Genomic DNA, 15191 nt, shown 5'->3' with positions numbered 1-15191 from the left:
GGGATCTTTAGCTTAGGTAAAAGAAGCATTGCTGCAGATCAAGTGGGGAAAGAGAAGTAAAGAAGGAAAAATATACCCAATTACCACCAGTTTGACTATAAAAGTTATTTATTGCTAAGTAGATGAAATATATAATGACACTAGTAGTAATAGACATGCAAAGGAAAAACAAACACAAACAGTTACAGTATTACCCTGGTTTCACTAAGTATTTGGGGAAACTTAGCTCAAGCTTAACTACTACAGTTCATGTTCAGAAATCTATGCTTAGAGAGAGAGAAGAGAAGAGAGAGAGAGCTGGGATCTCACCAGTCCAAGGCACTTGGGTTGCAAAGCTGACACGTCAAAGTTCTCAGCACAATCCTTGAAGGGAGATGGTCTGCCTCTTTCAGCCTCTCCAGAAGAAAGTGGGTGGTGTCAGCACTGCTTCTTTTACAGATTTTTATACCCTCAGTTCATCTTCTTTCAAGCATTCTCAATCATGTAAATCAAATTGTCTTTTCTATTTGACAAGGGGTTATCTGGTGGGAACATCTCAGGAAACTGATTGATACTCAGGAAACATCTACTTGGGAGCCAGCTTGACATTCCTATGGATAGCAGATATACTTGATGTGACATCACCTGGTGTCTTCAGAAACAATAGATAGCTTGCAGCATCAGGGTTCTGGATTTTTACTTGCTGTGAACAAGCCTCAGCTTAGCATGACTTTTCCAGATCTTACTATAGTCTTTTAACAGACTTAAGGCAATTATTGGAGTGTTCATAACCTGTTGTGGAGAGGACTTCCACCAGTCATCTTGGGAAAAGTATGACAACACTTGTGGACAGAGCTCCAACAGGCTGGACGCTGTGATGAACCCTGTACCATTGTTCAAATGTTATCCATACCCCACTGACTCGGTCTATTGCCTCAGCATTCCCTAACCCGGCAACCAAGTCTTAGCCGATTAAGTTTACATAGGCCTCCCATAGTGGGACCGGGGAATGTACGGCCCCAGATGCCTAGTAAACTTACTTTTGCTTAGAGGTGTGGTGGGGAGGGGGAGGAGGAAAAGTCCTTTGTAAATCCAGATTAGAACTTGTCTGAGAAATCCTGAGTTGGGTGTGAGAGTTGATTAGTATTTGGAGCACAGATTCCCCATCATGCAGTACTCTCCTGCTTCGCTGATCCCAGAATTCACTGCAATCTCTGCTTCAGATTTTCTGTTCTCCATCTCTCATGTAAATGAATGGTCATCTGGTCCCATCTCAGATGCAAATGAGACTTAGGGCAGTTGTTTCACTTTTGTCACCCTTATCTGGAGGATTTTAGGTGTGTCTCTCACTGCATCTTAATCAGTTTCTGTTTAGGTGTGGGGGGGATTCTTTGTGAGTCAGACAGTCTGCATCCTGTGTCAGGGTTCCCCAAGAACAGGAGCTGACAGGTAACACAGGCCTGCTACCACTGTGCCACTGCCACCCAGACCCTGACAGGGATGCCAGTAATGTGCTTCTGGATGCCACCCCTGGGTCTGTTCCATGCACTCCTGGGCCTCTAGCCCCACCATCTGTGGATGCACCTCGCCAGCCAGGACTAGTGGCTACACATCATCCAGAGCACCTAGGAAGATAAGCAGCCATTGGAGTCCTTTCAGATGACCCAGGCCACCTTCCAGGAGTTCCTGGAGCAGCTTGACCTGCACCTGGAGCAGCAGAACACCACTATACAGAGGACCCTCCCCATAGACACCAGGCTAGCCATTGCCCTGCTCAAGCTGGCCACACCCACCAGCCTCTACTGTATTGGCCACCTCTTCAGCCTGGGCAAAGTGACTGCCTGGGAAGCTGTCCTGAAAGCATGCAGCACCCTCCACGATGTGTTGGGGCACACCATGCCCCAGCTACAGCCAGTGGGACTTCCACTCCATTGTTCTCTAGACCATCATCAACCCCTGTGGCACCTTCACCAATGTGAGGACTGACGATGTGAGGCAGTGCTCAAGCTACCATATCTTCTGCAACTCCAACCTGCCAGCCCTGGTGGAGAGTGGGTGCTTCACACTAGAGGTGCCAGACTTCCAGCTGAGTGCAGTGGTGGCCCCTCCTCATCAGGAACCCTGCCTACCTGCTCCTCCCCGGTTCATGCAGCCCTACACTTGCCAGCTGAACCACCACTAAGCACACTTTGACCAGTGCTTGGGCCAGAACCATGCCCTGGTGGAGTGAACCTTCTGCCACTTCAGGGGACACCAGTATACCCTCACCACCTTTCTAGAAATTTGCCAAGGCCAACCTCCCCCAGGTCATCACTGCAGCCTCCCTGCTGCATAACTTCTGTGAGGCCCTGAGAGAGCCATTTCATGAAGTCTGAGTGGAGAAGGCACAGTGGGTGGAAGACTGGCAGCAACAGCAGCGGGCCCACCCTACGAAGGCCCCAAGCAAGCCACACACCTGCCAGTGGGGGCCAGGGTACTGGGTGCAAGAGTCACTGGCCAACCACCTCCTCCTGTACTCCCCCTACTGCCCACCTGGGCAGTCACCCATTGACCCTCAGGCCACCATGCACCCCCAGCACCATGCTCACTACAGACACTTCTACAAAAATAATTTATTCCCCTACCCAGAAACAAACTCCACCCTCCCCTCTCCCTCTCCAACAACAGACCCCTTCCCCTCCTCTCCAACTCCCCACAGAACCCCTCCACCACTGTACCCATCCACCATCAATAAAACACCATGCAGAGTACATACAGAAATGTGTGCATTCCCACTCAGGGCAGGGGGCTGTGGCATGGGGTGCCTAGGGGGAGGAGCCCAGAGACAGGTGGCCAGCACCCCAGCCTCTGGCCGTCTCCCATGGGTGCACATGCTGCAGCGAAGCAGTCAGGCAGGGGCTCTGCCGGTATGCCCACCTCCCCCTTCTGCAGCCAGTGGCTTGGGCCAGCAAGGTCCATCTGTGGTCCAGGCTCTGCTGCAGGAAGCTTCTGCTCTGTGGCTACGTGGAGCCAGGGCAAGAGATGGGGCTGGGTTCAGGGAGGTGAGCTGAGTGGTGAGGGACCTGGGGAGGGAGCTAGGGCAGAAGCGCCACTGCCCCTCAGCCCAGGGTGGGGGAGGGAGGCTGCTGCTGGGTGGTGGATGGCTGCCAGCAGGCAGGTAGGGCTAGGGCTGGGGGTAGGGCAACAGGTGGCATGAAGGGAACCACAAAGTTAGGACAGTGTCCAGTACCTGGCGTTCCTGTTGCATGGCCTCCTCTGCTCTGGCCACCAGGAAATCCTGCCACTCTAGGGCCTCCACGTCTCTCCTCCAGGGCCACAAACCATTCCTTGTCTGCCTAGTCCCTTGCCTCCTCATGGGCAAGTCTGCCAGGCACTCCTTGGCCACCATGTTAAGCTGGTTCAGCAGCTGGGTCCAATCCTGCATCCTGCACTGGTGGAGCCAGCACATCCACAGGATCCAAGCCAAGGCATGCTGGTGACCCTGATGGCACATTCCAGCTGCCAACTTGTGCCTGTCCCCTACATGCAGTTGCAGGACCTAGGCAGCCAGGAGAAAAAGGTTGTTTGTGAGAGTTTGCAACATTTCTGAGAGGAGGTGCTCTGTACCAGGGGGCTACACACTGCCCAGCCTCAGATCAAGAGTCATGTGTGCATGGGTACCCATGGACCATGGTAAGTCATCTGGGCAGGCTCTGGCCTAGGTGACCACCAGCCAAGCCCCCCATCGCTGCATGCTCCCCAGGGCCATGCGGGCTTCTGAGTGCTGGCCACAGGCAGGCCTGGCTCCTGGCAGCATCTTCTGCCACAGTTCTAGAGCCACTCCCCCCACTTCTCCTCCTGCAGGCCAATCCTGTCTTCTGTGCTGCCGCCCACAGTACATGGGGGCAAGGGACTCCTGGCCAACTGAGATGAGGAGCTTCTTATGCCTCCACCCTCTCCTCAGGGAACCTCTCCAGAGAGGTGGGAGGGGGAGAAGTGGGAGGGGAAGTCCTCTCCCATGCCAGTATGTATGTTATTTCTCTGGTATGTCAAGAGTACCCTTGCTGTGAGTGTCCTCCACATGTCAGTCCCAGTGTTGGCAGGCCTGGGCAGATGCTTGCAGCACCCACCACAGGGTCATGGCCCTGTGGCTAACTTGAGGTCAGCTGGAGCAGGACCCGGTGGCCAGAGGTTGGCTGTAGAGGTCCCAGAGTGCTGCCAGGCCTAGCAGGTGCAATATAACAGTGTAGGCCTGGCAGTTGTGTGGCACCACGGTGCCAGGGATCAGCACTGGAGCCTGGGCAGGCTGCTGCAGCTGGTCTAGGGCTTCTGCCAGGAAACGCAGTGGCCCATGACTAGCTGCACATGGGCCACAGGCTTTTAAGAGCCTGGGGCTGGGGCTGGGGCAGGCAAAGAGCCACCTCAGCCCCAGGGCCCAGGAGCTGAGCTGGCCCCATAGTGGTGGGGCTGAACAGTAACAAATTTGCTCCTGGTCTGCATCTGTACATTCATTACTGCGCAGTTAAGAAATCACAAGTAAATTTGCTACTTGTATTTTCAGGTAGCAAATTTACCCGTGAGTAGAGCAATTTCCTGCACAGTAAACCATCTCATATAGACACAGTCATAAGGTATTTAACCTGCTAATCTCCTTAGGAAAGGAAGATCAGTGAGCTAGACTTGCCAAAAGAGTCAGGGGATTATTTATTCTTCACTACAATTTGATGACAGAGAGGAGCATGGGGCCCAAGAGTCTAGATAAAGAGGTCTTTGTTCCATTTTTTTTATTTTAAATTTTAGCACTTTTTTATTTTGTCAAGGTCTAGTAAATGCTTCACCCAGAAAAGAAGGAAGTGTGTTGACAAACCTGACATAGGGTTCACTGCTGACTTATGTACTTTGGTGTGGTATATTGGCTAGCAAAAGGAAAAAAAAGTTTTAAAAAAAACCTTCCCTCTCAGTTGTTTTGGCAAGCTTCCTTCTTGTGATGTTTCTCCGATCTCCCTTCCCCACTATCTTCCTCAAACATTTCATTCCTTATATTGACACATCAGGTGAATAGTGACCGATTAGCATCATAGTATTTTTAGTGAGTAAAATTTTACATTTTTAAAACACGTTATATTCTGTTTTTAATCCCTCTGGATGAAATAGTGGCCCCATTGAAGTCACTGGGAACTTCACCACCCCCTGTGTTTAAAAAGAGATGATGTTTTGACAAACTAATAAATGCCAGAAAAATCAAAGAGGGAGAATATTGCAGCTACATTTTCACACACAAAGATACTAGGTCAAGCACTGAATTGACATGTAAACTGAATTCCCTTCTCACTCACAGAAGTTTGCCTTTATTCAGATTAAGATACTAGAGCAAGTTTAGGAAGCCTGCACTTTCATTAGCCTTTCTATAGCTTTTCTGCCATTCTAGCATCTTTCACAAGGAACAGAGACTCTGGCCACAAAAACTGTTATATTTCTACCAGAAGAACCACTGCTCTTCCTCACTCTTCCTTACTGAAGAGTAGTCATCAATAGCTCTGAAGTGTACAAGCATTTGTTCAATTTCTCCTGGAAAAAATATACCTGCTCTGAGAGAAAGACTGTTGAGGTTGATATCTGAAAGACCTCCCCTGCAGGAGAGTTTCTCTCACAGGAACAAATGCCTGTACAGTGCTCCATTCCCTGCCTGGTCTGGTCTACAAGGTGAGTGGACCAGTGCAGCAATGCTCCCCTTCTGTTCCCCGGAATGTGGACTATGTGGTCTGGAGAACAGGTGGCTGACCTGGCCCCACTACTCCCTCTGTTTTGCTCCCAGAGACTAGCAACAGGATTGGAAAGTGCCTTGTCTGGAAAAGGTGAGGGGAGTTTTTCCCTGTTTTTTCACTCTGCCTTCTCTCTCCCCACCCCCACGGACCAAGAAGAGTTGAACAGCTGCTACTCCCCATGGCTACTCCAGACCAGGATACCTCCAGTCTGGGGAAAGCTGGGAGAGCAGGGAGAAGGAATGCCTACAGGCTGAATACCTATGCTGCCCCCTCTCCTGGAAAGATTTCTAGCAATGTTGGAAAGATTTCTAATCAATGAAATAGCTATAACTTTGTAGTTTTTTGTCTGATTTGGATGAAACTTATAGGAGTGGTAGCCTCTGCTAAGGTTCAAGGAGATAGGTGCAGGGGGTTCAGGGAAACTGCACCCCAAATTCCTGAAAGCAAAACTCATGTTACATGTATGCGTTATGCCACAGTGGGGTGAAAACTGCAGGGGTGGTTACCCATGCTGAGGCCACAAAGTCTGCCAAGTTGCAAGGTGATAGGTACAGGGGGGTTCTGGCTTCTGGGGCCTTGCACCTCTGGCTGCAGACAGGCAAAACTCATGACATAGATGACCCTGTGTGTGTTAAGGCGCAGCAAGGTGAAAACTGCAGGCCTGCTAGTCCCTGCTGAGGCCACAAAGCCTGCCAGCTGTTAAGGACATAGGTGCAGGGGGGTTCTGGGCCCCTGCACCCCTAGCTGCTGACAAATAAAACTCATGACATGGGTGCTTGTGCAACTGACTGTGTCTGTCTTGGGGCAGTTGATTGTCTGTATTGATTCTTTCCTCTCCTTAGTCTGTGGTTTTGTAGGTGTTAATCCTTGCTCATTAACTCATTACATTAGCTAGATACTGTGTATTGAGCTGATCCCTGAGTGAATCATGATTGGTTGGTAACTGGTAACACAACAGCTTAGCAGCCAGGCCTGCAGTAGTTCTCCCCTCGCCCATACCCCAAGACAGACACAGTTGCACAAGCACCCATTTCACGAGTTTTGCCTGTCAGCCGCTAGAGGTGCAGGGCCCCAGAACCCAGAATCCCCTGCATCTATCTCATTGAAAGCTGGCAGGCTTTGTGGCCCCAGCAGGGGCTACCATCCCTGCAGCTTTCACCCTGCTGCACCTTAACACACACAGTGTCACCTATGTCATGAGTTTTGCTTGTCTGCAGCTTGAGGTGCAGTTTCCCCCAAACCCATGCACCTATCTCCTGGAGAAAAATTGGGAGTAATGGCCACAAACTCCTGGAAGACCATTTCAGGCTCAACATTAGGAAAAACTACTTCACAACTAGGGTGTCCAGACTATGGAATAAGCTTCCCCTAGAGGCGGTACAATTGCCTACCCTGGAGGAGTAGGCAGTCACCTTGCTGGGGTCATCTGACCCCAGCTGTCTTTCCTGCCTGGTGCACGGGGCTGGACCCAATGATCTTCTGAGGTCCCTTCCAGCCTTACAACTATGAATCTATGCAATGGCTCAGGCTATAAACCAGGGGACGCTAGAGCAGCCCTCCCTTTCCTTGAACAAGGCTGAGCTGAGGGGCCCATGGCTAGGCCCCAGCAGAACATTGTGGTTAGGGAGGAGCCCCCACACTTGATAACAGAGCATTTATCAGCTGTGTTATCAGCATTTAACACCCCATCAGAAAACAAAGACTCACTCACTGCAAGCTCTTCTTAAACAACTTTTTCCAAAGGAAACTGCATACCAGCCTCTGGCTTCTTTACTATTCATTCCATCCAGGAAGAGCACACACCAGCTGCAAATGCTTCCTCAACTTGATGAAGGGTTTTTAAACCCGAAAGACTGCAGGAACACTACCATCTGAGCTGCTGATTACCTCCAAAAAGCCCTAAGTGGACACTGTCCTATTTGCATTACACAGCATTAGCTAGTAGGGATGTGCAAAGCAGGCTGTATTCAATTCAGATTTGGCCTGATTCAGATCACTGTCCCTGATTCAATTTGGCCAAGTCCAAATCTGAAGAGTCAATGCTGATTCAGAGAATCAGCAATTCAGACATAGACACAGCTTTAAATCTTTTTTCTACGTACCTTGAGGTACCAGTGATCGCTGTGATGCTGGCGTGCCTGGATCATCCCATAGGAGTGGCGGGGGGGGGCCTCCATGTGCTTGGCAGTGAACGCAGAAGTGGACCAGAACTGGTCCACCTCTGGGTCTGTCAAGGAGCAGGCTGGGGGCCCCCCCACACTCCCCTGGCTTGGCGATCAGCCATGAGAGGACCCCAGGTGCCCCTCCCAGACCCAGGAGGCACCAGTTGCTGAGTTGGGGACGGCATGGGCAGGGGGGGGTGCCCTGTGCACTCTTCAGCATACCTGAAAGTGGACCAGAAGTACTCCTGGCCCACTTCCGGGTCTGCTGCCAAGCATGCCGAGGGGCCCCTCATGCTCCTGTGGGACACTCCATCCAGTCCAGCATTGCAGTGTTCATGAGCCGCCTGCTACCTAGAGGTTTGTAAAAATAAATAAATAAATAAAAGCTATGCTATGTCTGAATCTCGCCAAATCAATCTGGAGGGTTCCAATTCAATTCAGAGATATTAAAGGGTCCTCTGATTCAATTCAGATTCAGAGATTCAGTCACCAAATAAGGACAAATCTCCGCCGAATCAAATCGGGTACTGAAGCTTCGCACAGCCCTATTAGCTAGCATACCACATGCTGGCTACAGTCTGTGTTGTGGGAGAGAGGAGGAAGGGATCTCTGCTTAAGCAGCAAGTGGTGAGGGGGAAGGGGGTTGGGGGCACTGGGAGGCAAGCATCCCCTTCTGTGCCTGAAAGTCTCTGCCGGAGTTCCAGCTGAGGGGAGGGGCCAGCACTGCTATGGAGCAGACAGCCCCGCTCAGCCCAGAGAGTATGCCAGGGTGCTGGGGGTGCCTGGTTTAGCTTAAACCAGCAAAGGGTCTGGGACAGACATTGCATAAACCGGTTTGACCCAAATCAGTTAAGTCTGATACTACATTCAACCAGGTTTATCTCAAACCAGTTTCAGTCATTTTCAAACTGTTTTATGTGCACTGAACATCTGTTCTATTACAGGTTTAAACCAGTTTCCGATCACTTTAACCAGTTTGTGTAATGTCTGTCCGTAGCCATAAACTGTGCTACAATGTCACATGAGTCCCCAAAATTCATGAAGTGTCCAGTGCACATAGAAGTGAGAAGAATGAATTAGGGCCTGAACCAAGTCAGAGTCAATGAGACCCCATTCTAGGCTTTGAAGGTAAGCACAAAGTATTTATGTATATGTGGGGAGACCCGTGCCAAGAGGCCTGGCATTTTACAGAATCAAGTCTTACAGGTCCTTCATTTTCCCCTGAAATTTGCCATTATCCCCATTCTTTGCAAAAAATATTCCTACAATATTTCCTTTTTTCTTGTCCTTTTTTTTCTAAATTGCAGCATATTTTTATTTTAGTTTAAAATTAAAACTCACTCTAAATTAACAGCTCACCTGATAAGCTAGTGCTTTATTATTAAACGTTTTGGAAGGTATGCCTAGCATTCTATAGACCCTCTTGAAAAAATGTCCATTCATTAGAAGGAGTTTATATAGTGTTTTCAAAGGGTTGCAGGCAAACCACAAGTAACATAGCTATTAAAAGGGACATTTACAACAACATGGTATTTATCCTTACCATGGTATTTCTGCTGTTCCCTGTATTTAGAATGAGACTACCAAAATTGCCATAGATAAGTTTAACTATCACAGGTGCTAAATATTCAGTTTTTAAAATCCACCCACAGTAATTTCTAGGTTCTTTTTGCAAAGTCTGCATTTGATACCACAAGTCAAAATATTATTTGTTTGTCAGGAATGGCTAGTAACCCCAGGAATGAATCAGGGCCTCAATAGGCAAGGCACTATATGAACAAAAAACAAAAATTTTACAACCTAAGGGATCACATGATAAACAGTGGTTACCAAGACCCCCCTACATGTTACAGATATCACACAATTAACTGGTTAATTGTGCAATCACCTTAAGGTCAGCTACACATGCAAAGTACCAATCACATGATTAAAAAAAACTCCAGACAGCTACAAAGAGCTTGAAAACGTGTATTAAAATTTAGAGCTGGTTGTTATCGAGCTTTAATTTGCATTTGTAGCAGGGTCTCCCTTGCAGCTGGGTGCCCCAGCAGGAGACAGGATCAGGCTCCCCTGCATTGGCACTAAGGCACAATTGGATCTAATGCGCAATCCCAAAATTGTGCATCCTACCATGCATTGTGTGGAACTCACATTAGATCTCACTGAACCTTTACCCACATGTGTAGAGGGGGCCTACATAGCAGTCATTGGTCCATTGAACCCATTGTAACTAGAATAAAATCTGTGACAAAATGTAATCTACTATTTGCATACAGGATGCCTAGATGCAATCTACTCTTTGTATACAGGAGGAACAGTCAGCCCTTTTAAGAAAGCTGAGCCATGGAGCTTTTGGCTAAGGAGGGAGTGGCCTACTGGGAACTCTAAAAGGGAAGGAGAAAGCAAGTTGTGGATGCTAGGCTGCTGTGCCGAGGCTAGAGCAAGAGCAGGCCCTGCAAGAACAGTTATAACAATGAAATCAGGAAGACACAAAGAGGATGGTATTTACTGAAAAATTCAGACACGGGTCATGTAAATTGTTTCACTTCAACAAAAATCCAAAATCCACTGAATCATAAATGTTGGACAACACCAGATGTCCAGTAGTGCAGTTCTGAGTCAGAAGTACTGCACACTACAGGACATGCTGGAGGACTTTTGTGTTTGACAAGTTTAAATCAAATTGTGATAAAAACGTATACAATATTTAAGTTTGAACAGTTCTCCGTGTAATAAACTGCAAGATAAATCATGGTTTACATGCACTTTGACTTTCTACCAAACTATTGTCTAAGTGGAAAGCTATTCTTCTTGTTTTTGGATGACAAACTTCAAAGTGTTCATTTTGAATTCATAAAATTTCAACTTTTAGTGAGGGTAATGTAGGAGTCATATTATTTATATAGCAATACTTTTATTTTTGAAACACAGTTGAGGGGTTTTTTGCCAAAATGTCTGAAAATAATTGGCAGTGGTCTCATACTTGTCATGACTTCAAAACAAAAGAATTTTCTCAAGTATTACTCAGTTTGACAGTGAGCAGAGATTTACTACTGGATACTATACTTGGCTGGAAACTGGCTACAGGGTAGGACCCACAGAGTTCTCATGAATGGGTGTGCGTCATCCTGGCATGAAGTGGCCAGTGGTGTCTCTCAGAGGTCCATCCTTGGACCGGTGCTTTTCAACATCTTTATTAATGATTTCAATGGGGGAGTGAAAAGCTCACTGGCCAAGTTCACAGATGACACTAAGTTGTGGAGCAGTGTGGCCATGCCAGAAGATAGGTTGCAGATACAGACAAACCTGGACAGGCTGGAGAGTTGGGCAGACCGGAACCAGATGAAGTTTAACACTTCCAAGTATAAGGTGCTCTGTCTGGGGGCAGATAACTCTCAACATACATACAGGCTCAGAGGTGACAGCCTGACTTGCACCATGGCCAAAAGAGACCTAGGGGTAATGATCGACCATCACATGAACATGAGCTGTCAGTGCAATGTGGCAGCCAGCAGGGAAAATAACATGCATCAACTGATGCATCTCATGTAAAACTAAGGAAGTGATACTTCTGCTGTACTCAGCACTGGTGAGACTACAGTTGGAGTACTGCATCCAGTTCTAGGTGCCACACTTCAATAAGGATGTGGAAAAACTTGAGAGGGTCCAGAAAAGAGCCATCCATATGATCAGGGACTTGCAAGGCTAGCCATACAAGGAAGGGCTGAGGGACCTGGGCCTCTTTAACCTAAAGAAGAGAAGGTTGAGAGGGGACTTGATAGCAGCTTACTCCTATATCAAAGGAGTGCATCAGGAGCTCGGTGAACAACTGTTCACTAGGGCATCCCTGGGGAAGACCAGGACCAATGGATACAAACTCCTGGAAAGCCACTTCAGGCTTAATACCAGGAAAAACTCCTTCACAGTCAGGGTGCCCAGACTGTGGAATAAACTCCCTCCAGAGGTGGTGCAGTCACCTACCCTGGAGGTTTTCAAAAGGAGACTGGAGAGTCACCTCACTGGGGTCACTTGACCCCAGTTGTCTTCCTACCTAGAGCGGGGTGGGGGAGCTGGACCCAGTGATCTGCAAGGTCCTTTCCAGCACCTAACAATCTGTCAATCTATGAGCAGTCATACAACAAAAAGTTATAGAAAAAATATTGGGGAAAATGATTTGTCCAATTCTCCAAAATACTTTATGACTTTGTCAGTTTATTAGTTTTCAAATGAATCAAGTAACATTATCTTCTGATTGTGCTAATTAATTCACATAGAATTATGGCAGCTAACTGCAGTTAAAATTGCAGGTACTTTAAGTTAAGCATTATCTTTCAAAGGTGAACACAACTTCTGTGAATTAAATGGCAAGTAGTGTGAAGTAGAATGGAAGATTTTACTTTGCACGGATCACTGGAAACAACTGGTGTTATCTGAGAAACATGTTTTCATACACTGTCTGTGAACCTAGCTGAGCTGAAAGCACAGCAGGATTAGCTTAATGGGAACAGATGCAGTTAAAACAAAAACACCAGTTATGAAAACAAACAAATGTTATGACTTTCTCATCTGTGTACAGACTTCACAGATTAGCTTCTTCCTCCCTTTGAATGCAATTAGCACATTTTCTGCTAGGGCCCAGTTTTAAAGGTAGAGTGTCAATGAACAATGCTTATAAGGATTATGGGGGCAACTTCTCTTTTCAGTTAAGAGGGAGTCTTTGGGTTGCTTCTGTAATTTATCTTCATATTCATTTGTCATGGACAGGGCAAAGACGTAGCTGTTGTATTTATCCCATCAACTATCTACCTGCTCTAAAAAGCCACAGTCAACTCATGAAACTTTCTATTGTTCCCTATAGAGCAGGGATGTCAAACTCATTTGGCCCTACAGCCTGGATGAGGTTCTCTGGACCAGTCTGAGGGACAGATCTGGCCATGCAACATGACAGACTCCCAGAGGGAGCAATTCTGGCACCCTCTCCTAGTTGACACCCAAGGATGGTGCCCCACTCTCACTGCCCTATTACTTAGTGAATACCCATTGGTGCTTCAATGATAGGCAAAACTGCTGTACTACAGATGTGAATTTATTTATGTTAGTCCAGTCTAATTTCATATTTTGATTGCTGACACTTCTATTAGCTTCTGTGCCTTTTACATTCCCAGACTTCTTTTTATATGAACCAGCAATGAAATTCACCCTCCATTGCAAGGGTTACAACATACAAATAGGAAATACTCAAACATACCACAAAGTTCATATTTTATGGCAGAGTAAGTATGGACTTTTGGGGGGAAAAAGCTTTAAAAATGTTCAAAGGCTGCTAACACTTCAATTTTGAATTGGAGTAAGAAAGTAAAATACATTCATGATTAAAATGAAATTTAAGACAATTACTTGATTAATGTAGCCAGATAAAATTAACGTGTTGTCATTATTATCAGCTTGTCCTTTTACAAAATAGCTGATAAAAAAGGGAGACAGGAAAAATAAGAAGAAAAAAATCCTTTTCCAAGTATGCTAAACCATCTATAGTCAACTCAACCCAGGAATCACTTCTGCATTTGAGCCGGGGTGGGCAAAATCTGGCCCACCAACTGATTGCATCTTGCATTGTAAACAGCTGCCCCCATGGTGCTCCTACCCAGGGCAGCCGGCACTCACCCCATACCCACTGACAGTACTGTCCTGGCCTCAGCCTGCGTGCACAGTTTCCCAGCAAAGCTGCTCCCACTTCTGCTGCAGCCACCTAGGTACTGCTCAGCCCCACCTGCCTTCATTAGCTTCTCCTCCTGTCTCTACTGCACTGCTCCAGGCAGCAAGCAGCACATGGAAGTGACAGCATCCATGAGGTCGCATGCCAGCCCCTGTCAACCAGGTTGGGAGGAAGCTGCAGCCAGACAGCTCCAGCTCCCAGATGCCTTCTACCCACTTTCTTGCCCAGTACAATGAGCAGCCACCTGAGAGCAGCCAAGTGGGTGGAAGGCAGCCCTGCCAGGAAGCTGAGCATGCTGGCTGGGGCTGAGGCAGTGTCATCAATGGGTGTGGGGTGAATGCAGATGGAAGCACATTGTGGGCTGCCCTGGGTGGGAGCAAGTGGGGCTCCCATCGGCTGGATGGTGGGGTGGGCCGCACCTGCAAAATTTGCTGCATGTGCTCCCTGCCCCACTTCCCTCCCTCATGCCACTCCCAGCCAGCTCCCAGGACTTAGCATCTAGGCCGCCACCCCTCCCATGCACTGATGCACACCCACCCCCCCAAACCCACCCAGCCCCCTCCCACACATGCACTCTAGCCCCACACCCACTACCCCCCATCCCTCCACACAGTATACAAGAGTAAGACTTTACTTTGAGCTATTATGCAATCATCTCTATATTCATTACTAAAAAAAAAAAAAAAAAAAAAAAAAAAAAATCAGGACAAGAAATATTTTTTGAAATAATGTTAAGATTAGGGCTGTCAATCTCAGTTAATGCACACAATTAACAGTTAACTGGTTCTTGCACTATTTTTTTTTTTATTGCGTTAACCACACACATAGTTCTGGACCTGGCGCCCAGGCTTTGCTCTGTCGCCTCCAGACTGCCCAGTGCAGCTGTGGTGGCAGCACAGAGCACCACAGGGCAGCCTAGGCATGGCTCCTGAAAGCTGCAGCAGGAAGGAGGGGGGCATGCACACACAAGTACTTGCAGCCTGCATGTGGCCAGGAATACAGCCCAGCAATGTAAAGAGCAGTGCCATGCCAGTAAGTCTGTGGAGGGGGAGAGATTGGGGGACAGGAAAGGAGGGGGTGAATGGGGTCCTGGAGCTGGGGCAGGTTGTGGGGTGGGACCACTGGGGACTCATCCAGGGTCATGGGAGGGCACAGCTCCCTGCTGCAACACACATCCCCAGGGAGGCATGGGGGACACATGCCTGTCAGATTTGTGAGTGGGGCAGAGGTGGGCAGTGTTACCAGATTTGCCCACTACTTTGGGGTGTGTTCATTTATTAGGGCTAGGGTCTTGGTTATTCTATTAATGTGCTGCTTGTGTTACTGGTGTTTCTATACGGAGCTGTATCTCTCCCCCTGCAAGCCCTCACCCCCAATGGAGTGGGGTGCAGGACTCAGTTCAGTGGGGCTGGGTTCCTCCCAGCCCCAAATCAGTCGTATCCACAAACACACACAGATTAATGTGACACACCTGACCTCGCCAGGTTGATCAGCATGGACAGGCTGACACCCTCATATGCCAAGAATTAGTTCATCAGAGCAACAATAACCACAGTCAGACACAAGCACACAGTTAAACAGAATATCTCT

The 15191-nt window shown here is 47.9% G+C and overlaps 1 protein-coding gene across 3 annotated transcripts in view; it reads right to left on the bottom strand.

Moving 5' to 3' along the window:
- The window catches only part of LOC149869079 (uncharacterized), a 136680-nt gene that overhangs the window by 100665 nt on the left and 20824 nt on the right, over positions 1-15191 (bottom strand). Inside the window, exon 3 of one of the 3 annotated variants that reach the window (XM_090039664.1) lies at positions 3209-3517. The exons of the other annotated variants lie outside the window; for them this stretch is intronic. Coding sequence (XP_089895790.1) covers positions 3209-3517 — 309 coding nt within the window. The remainder of the gene's footprint in view (positions 1-3208; positions 3518-15191) is intronic. 3 annotated transcript variants of the gene reach the window in all.

The sequence above is a fragment of the Crocodylus siamensis genome, chromosome 3 (genome assembly GCF_052110815.1).
Source record: "Crocodylus siamensis isolate JL-2025a chromosome 3, ASM5211081v1, whole genome shotgun sequence".
NCBI lineage: Eukaryota > Metazoa > Chordata > Crocodylia > Crocodylidae > Crocodylus > Crocodylus siamensis.
The sequence above is the reverse complement of the archived record's forward strand: the minus strand, read 5'-3'. Positions and strand labels throughout refer to the sequence as shown.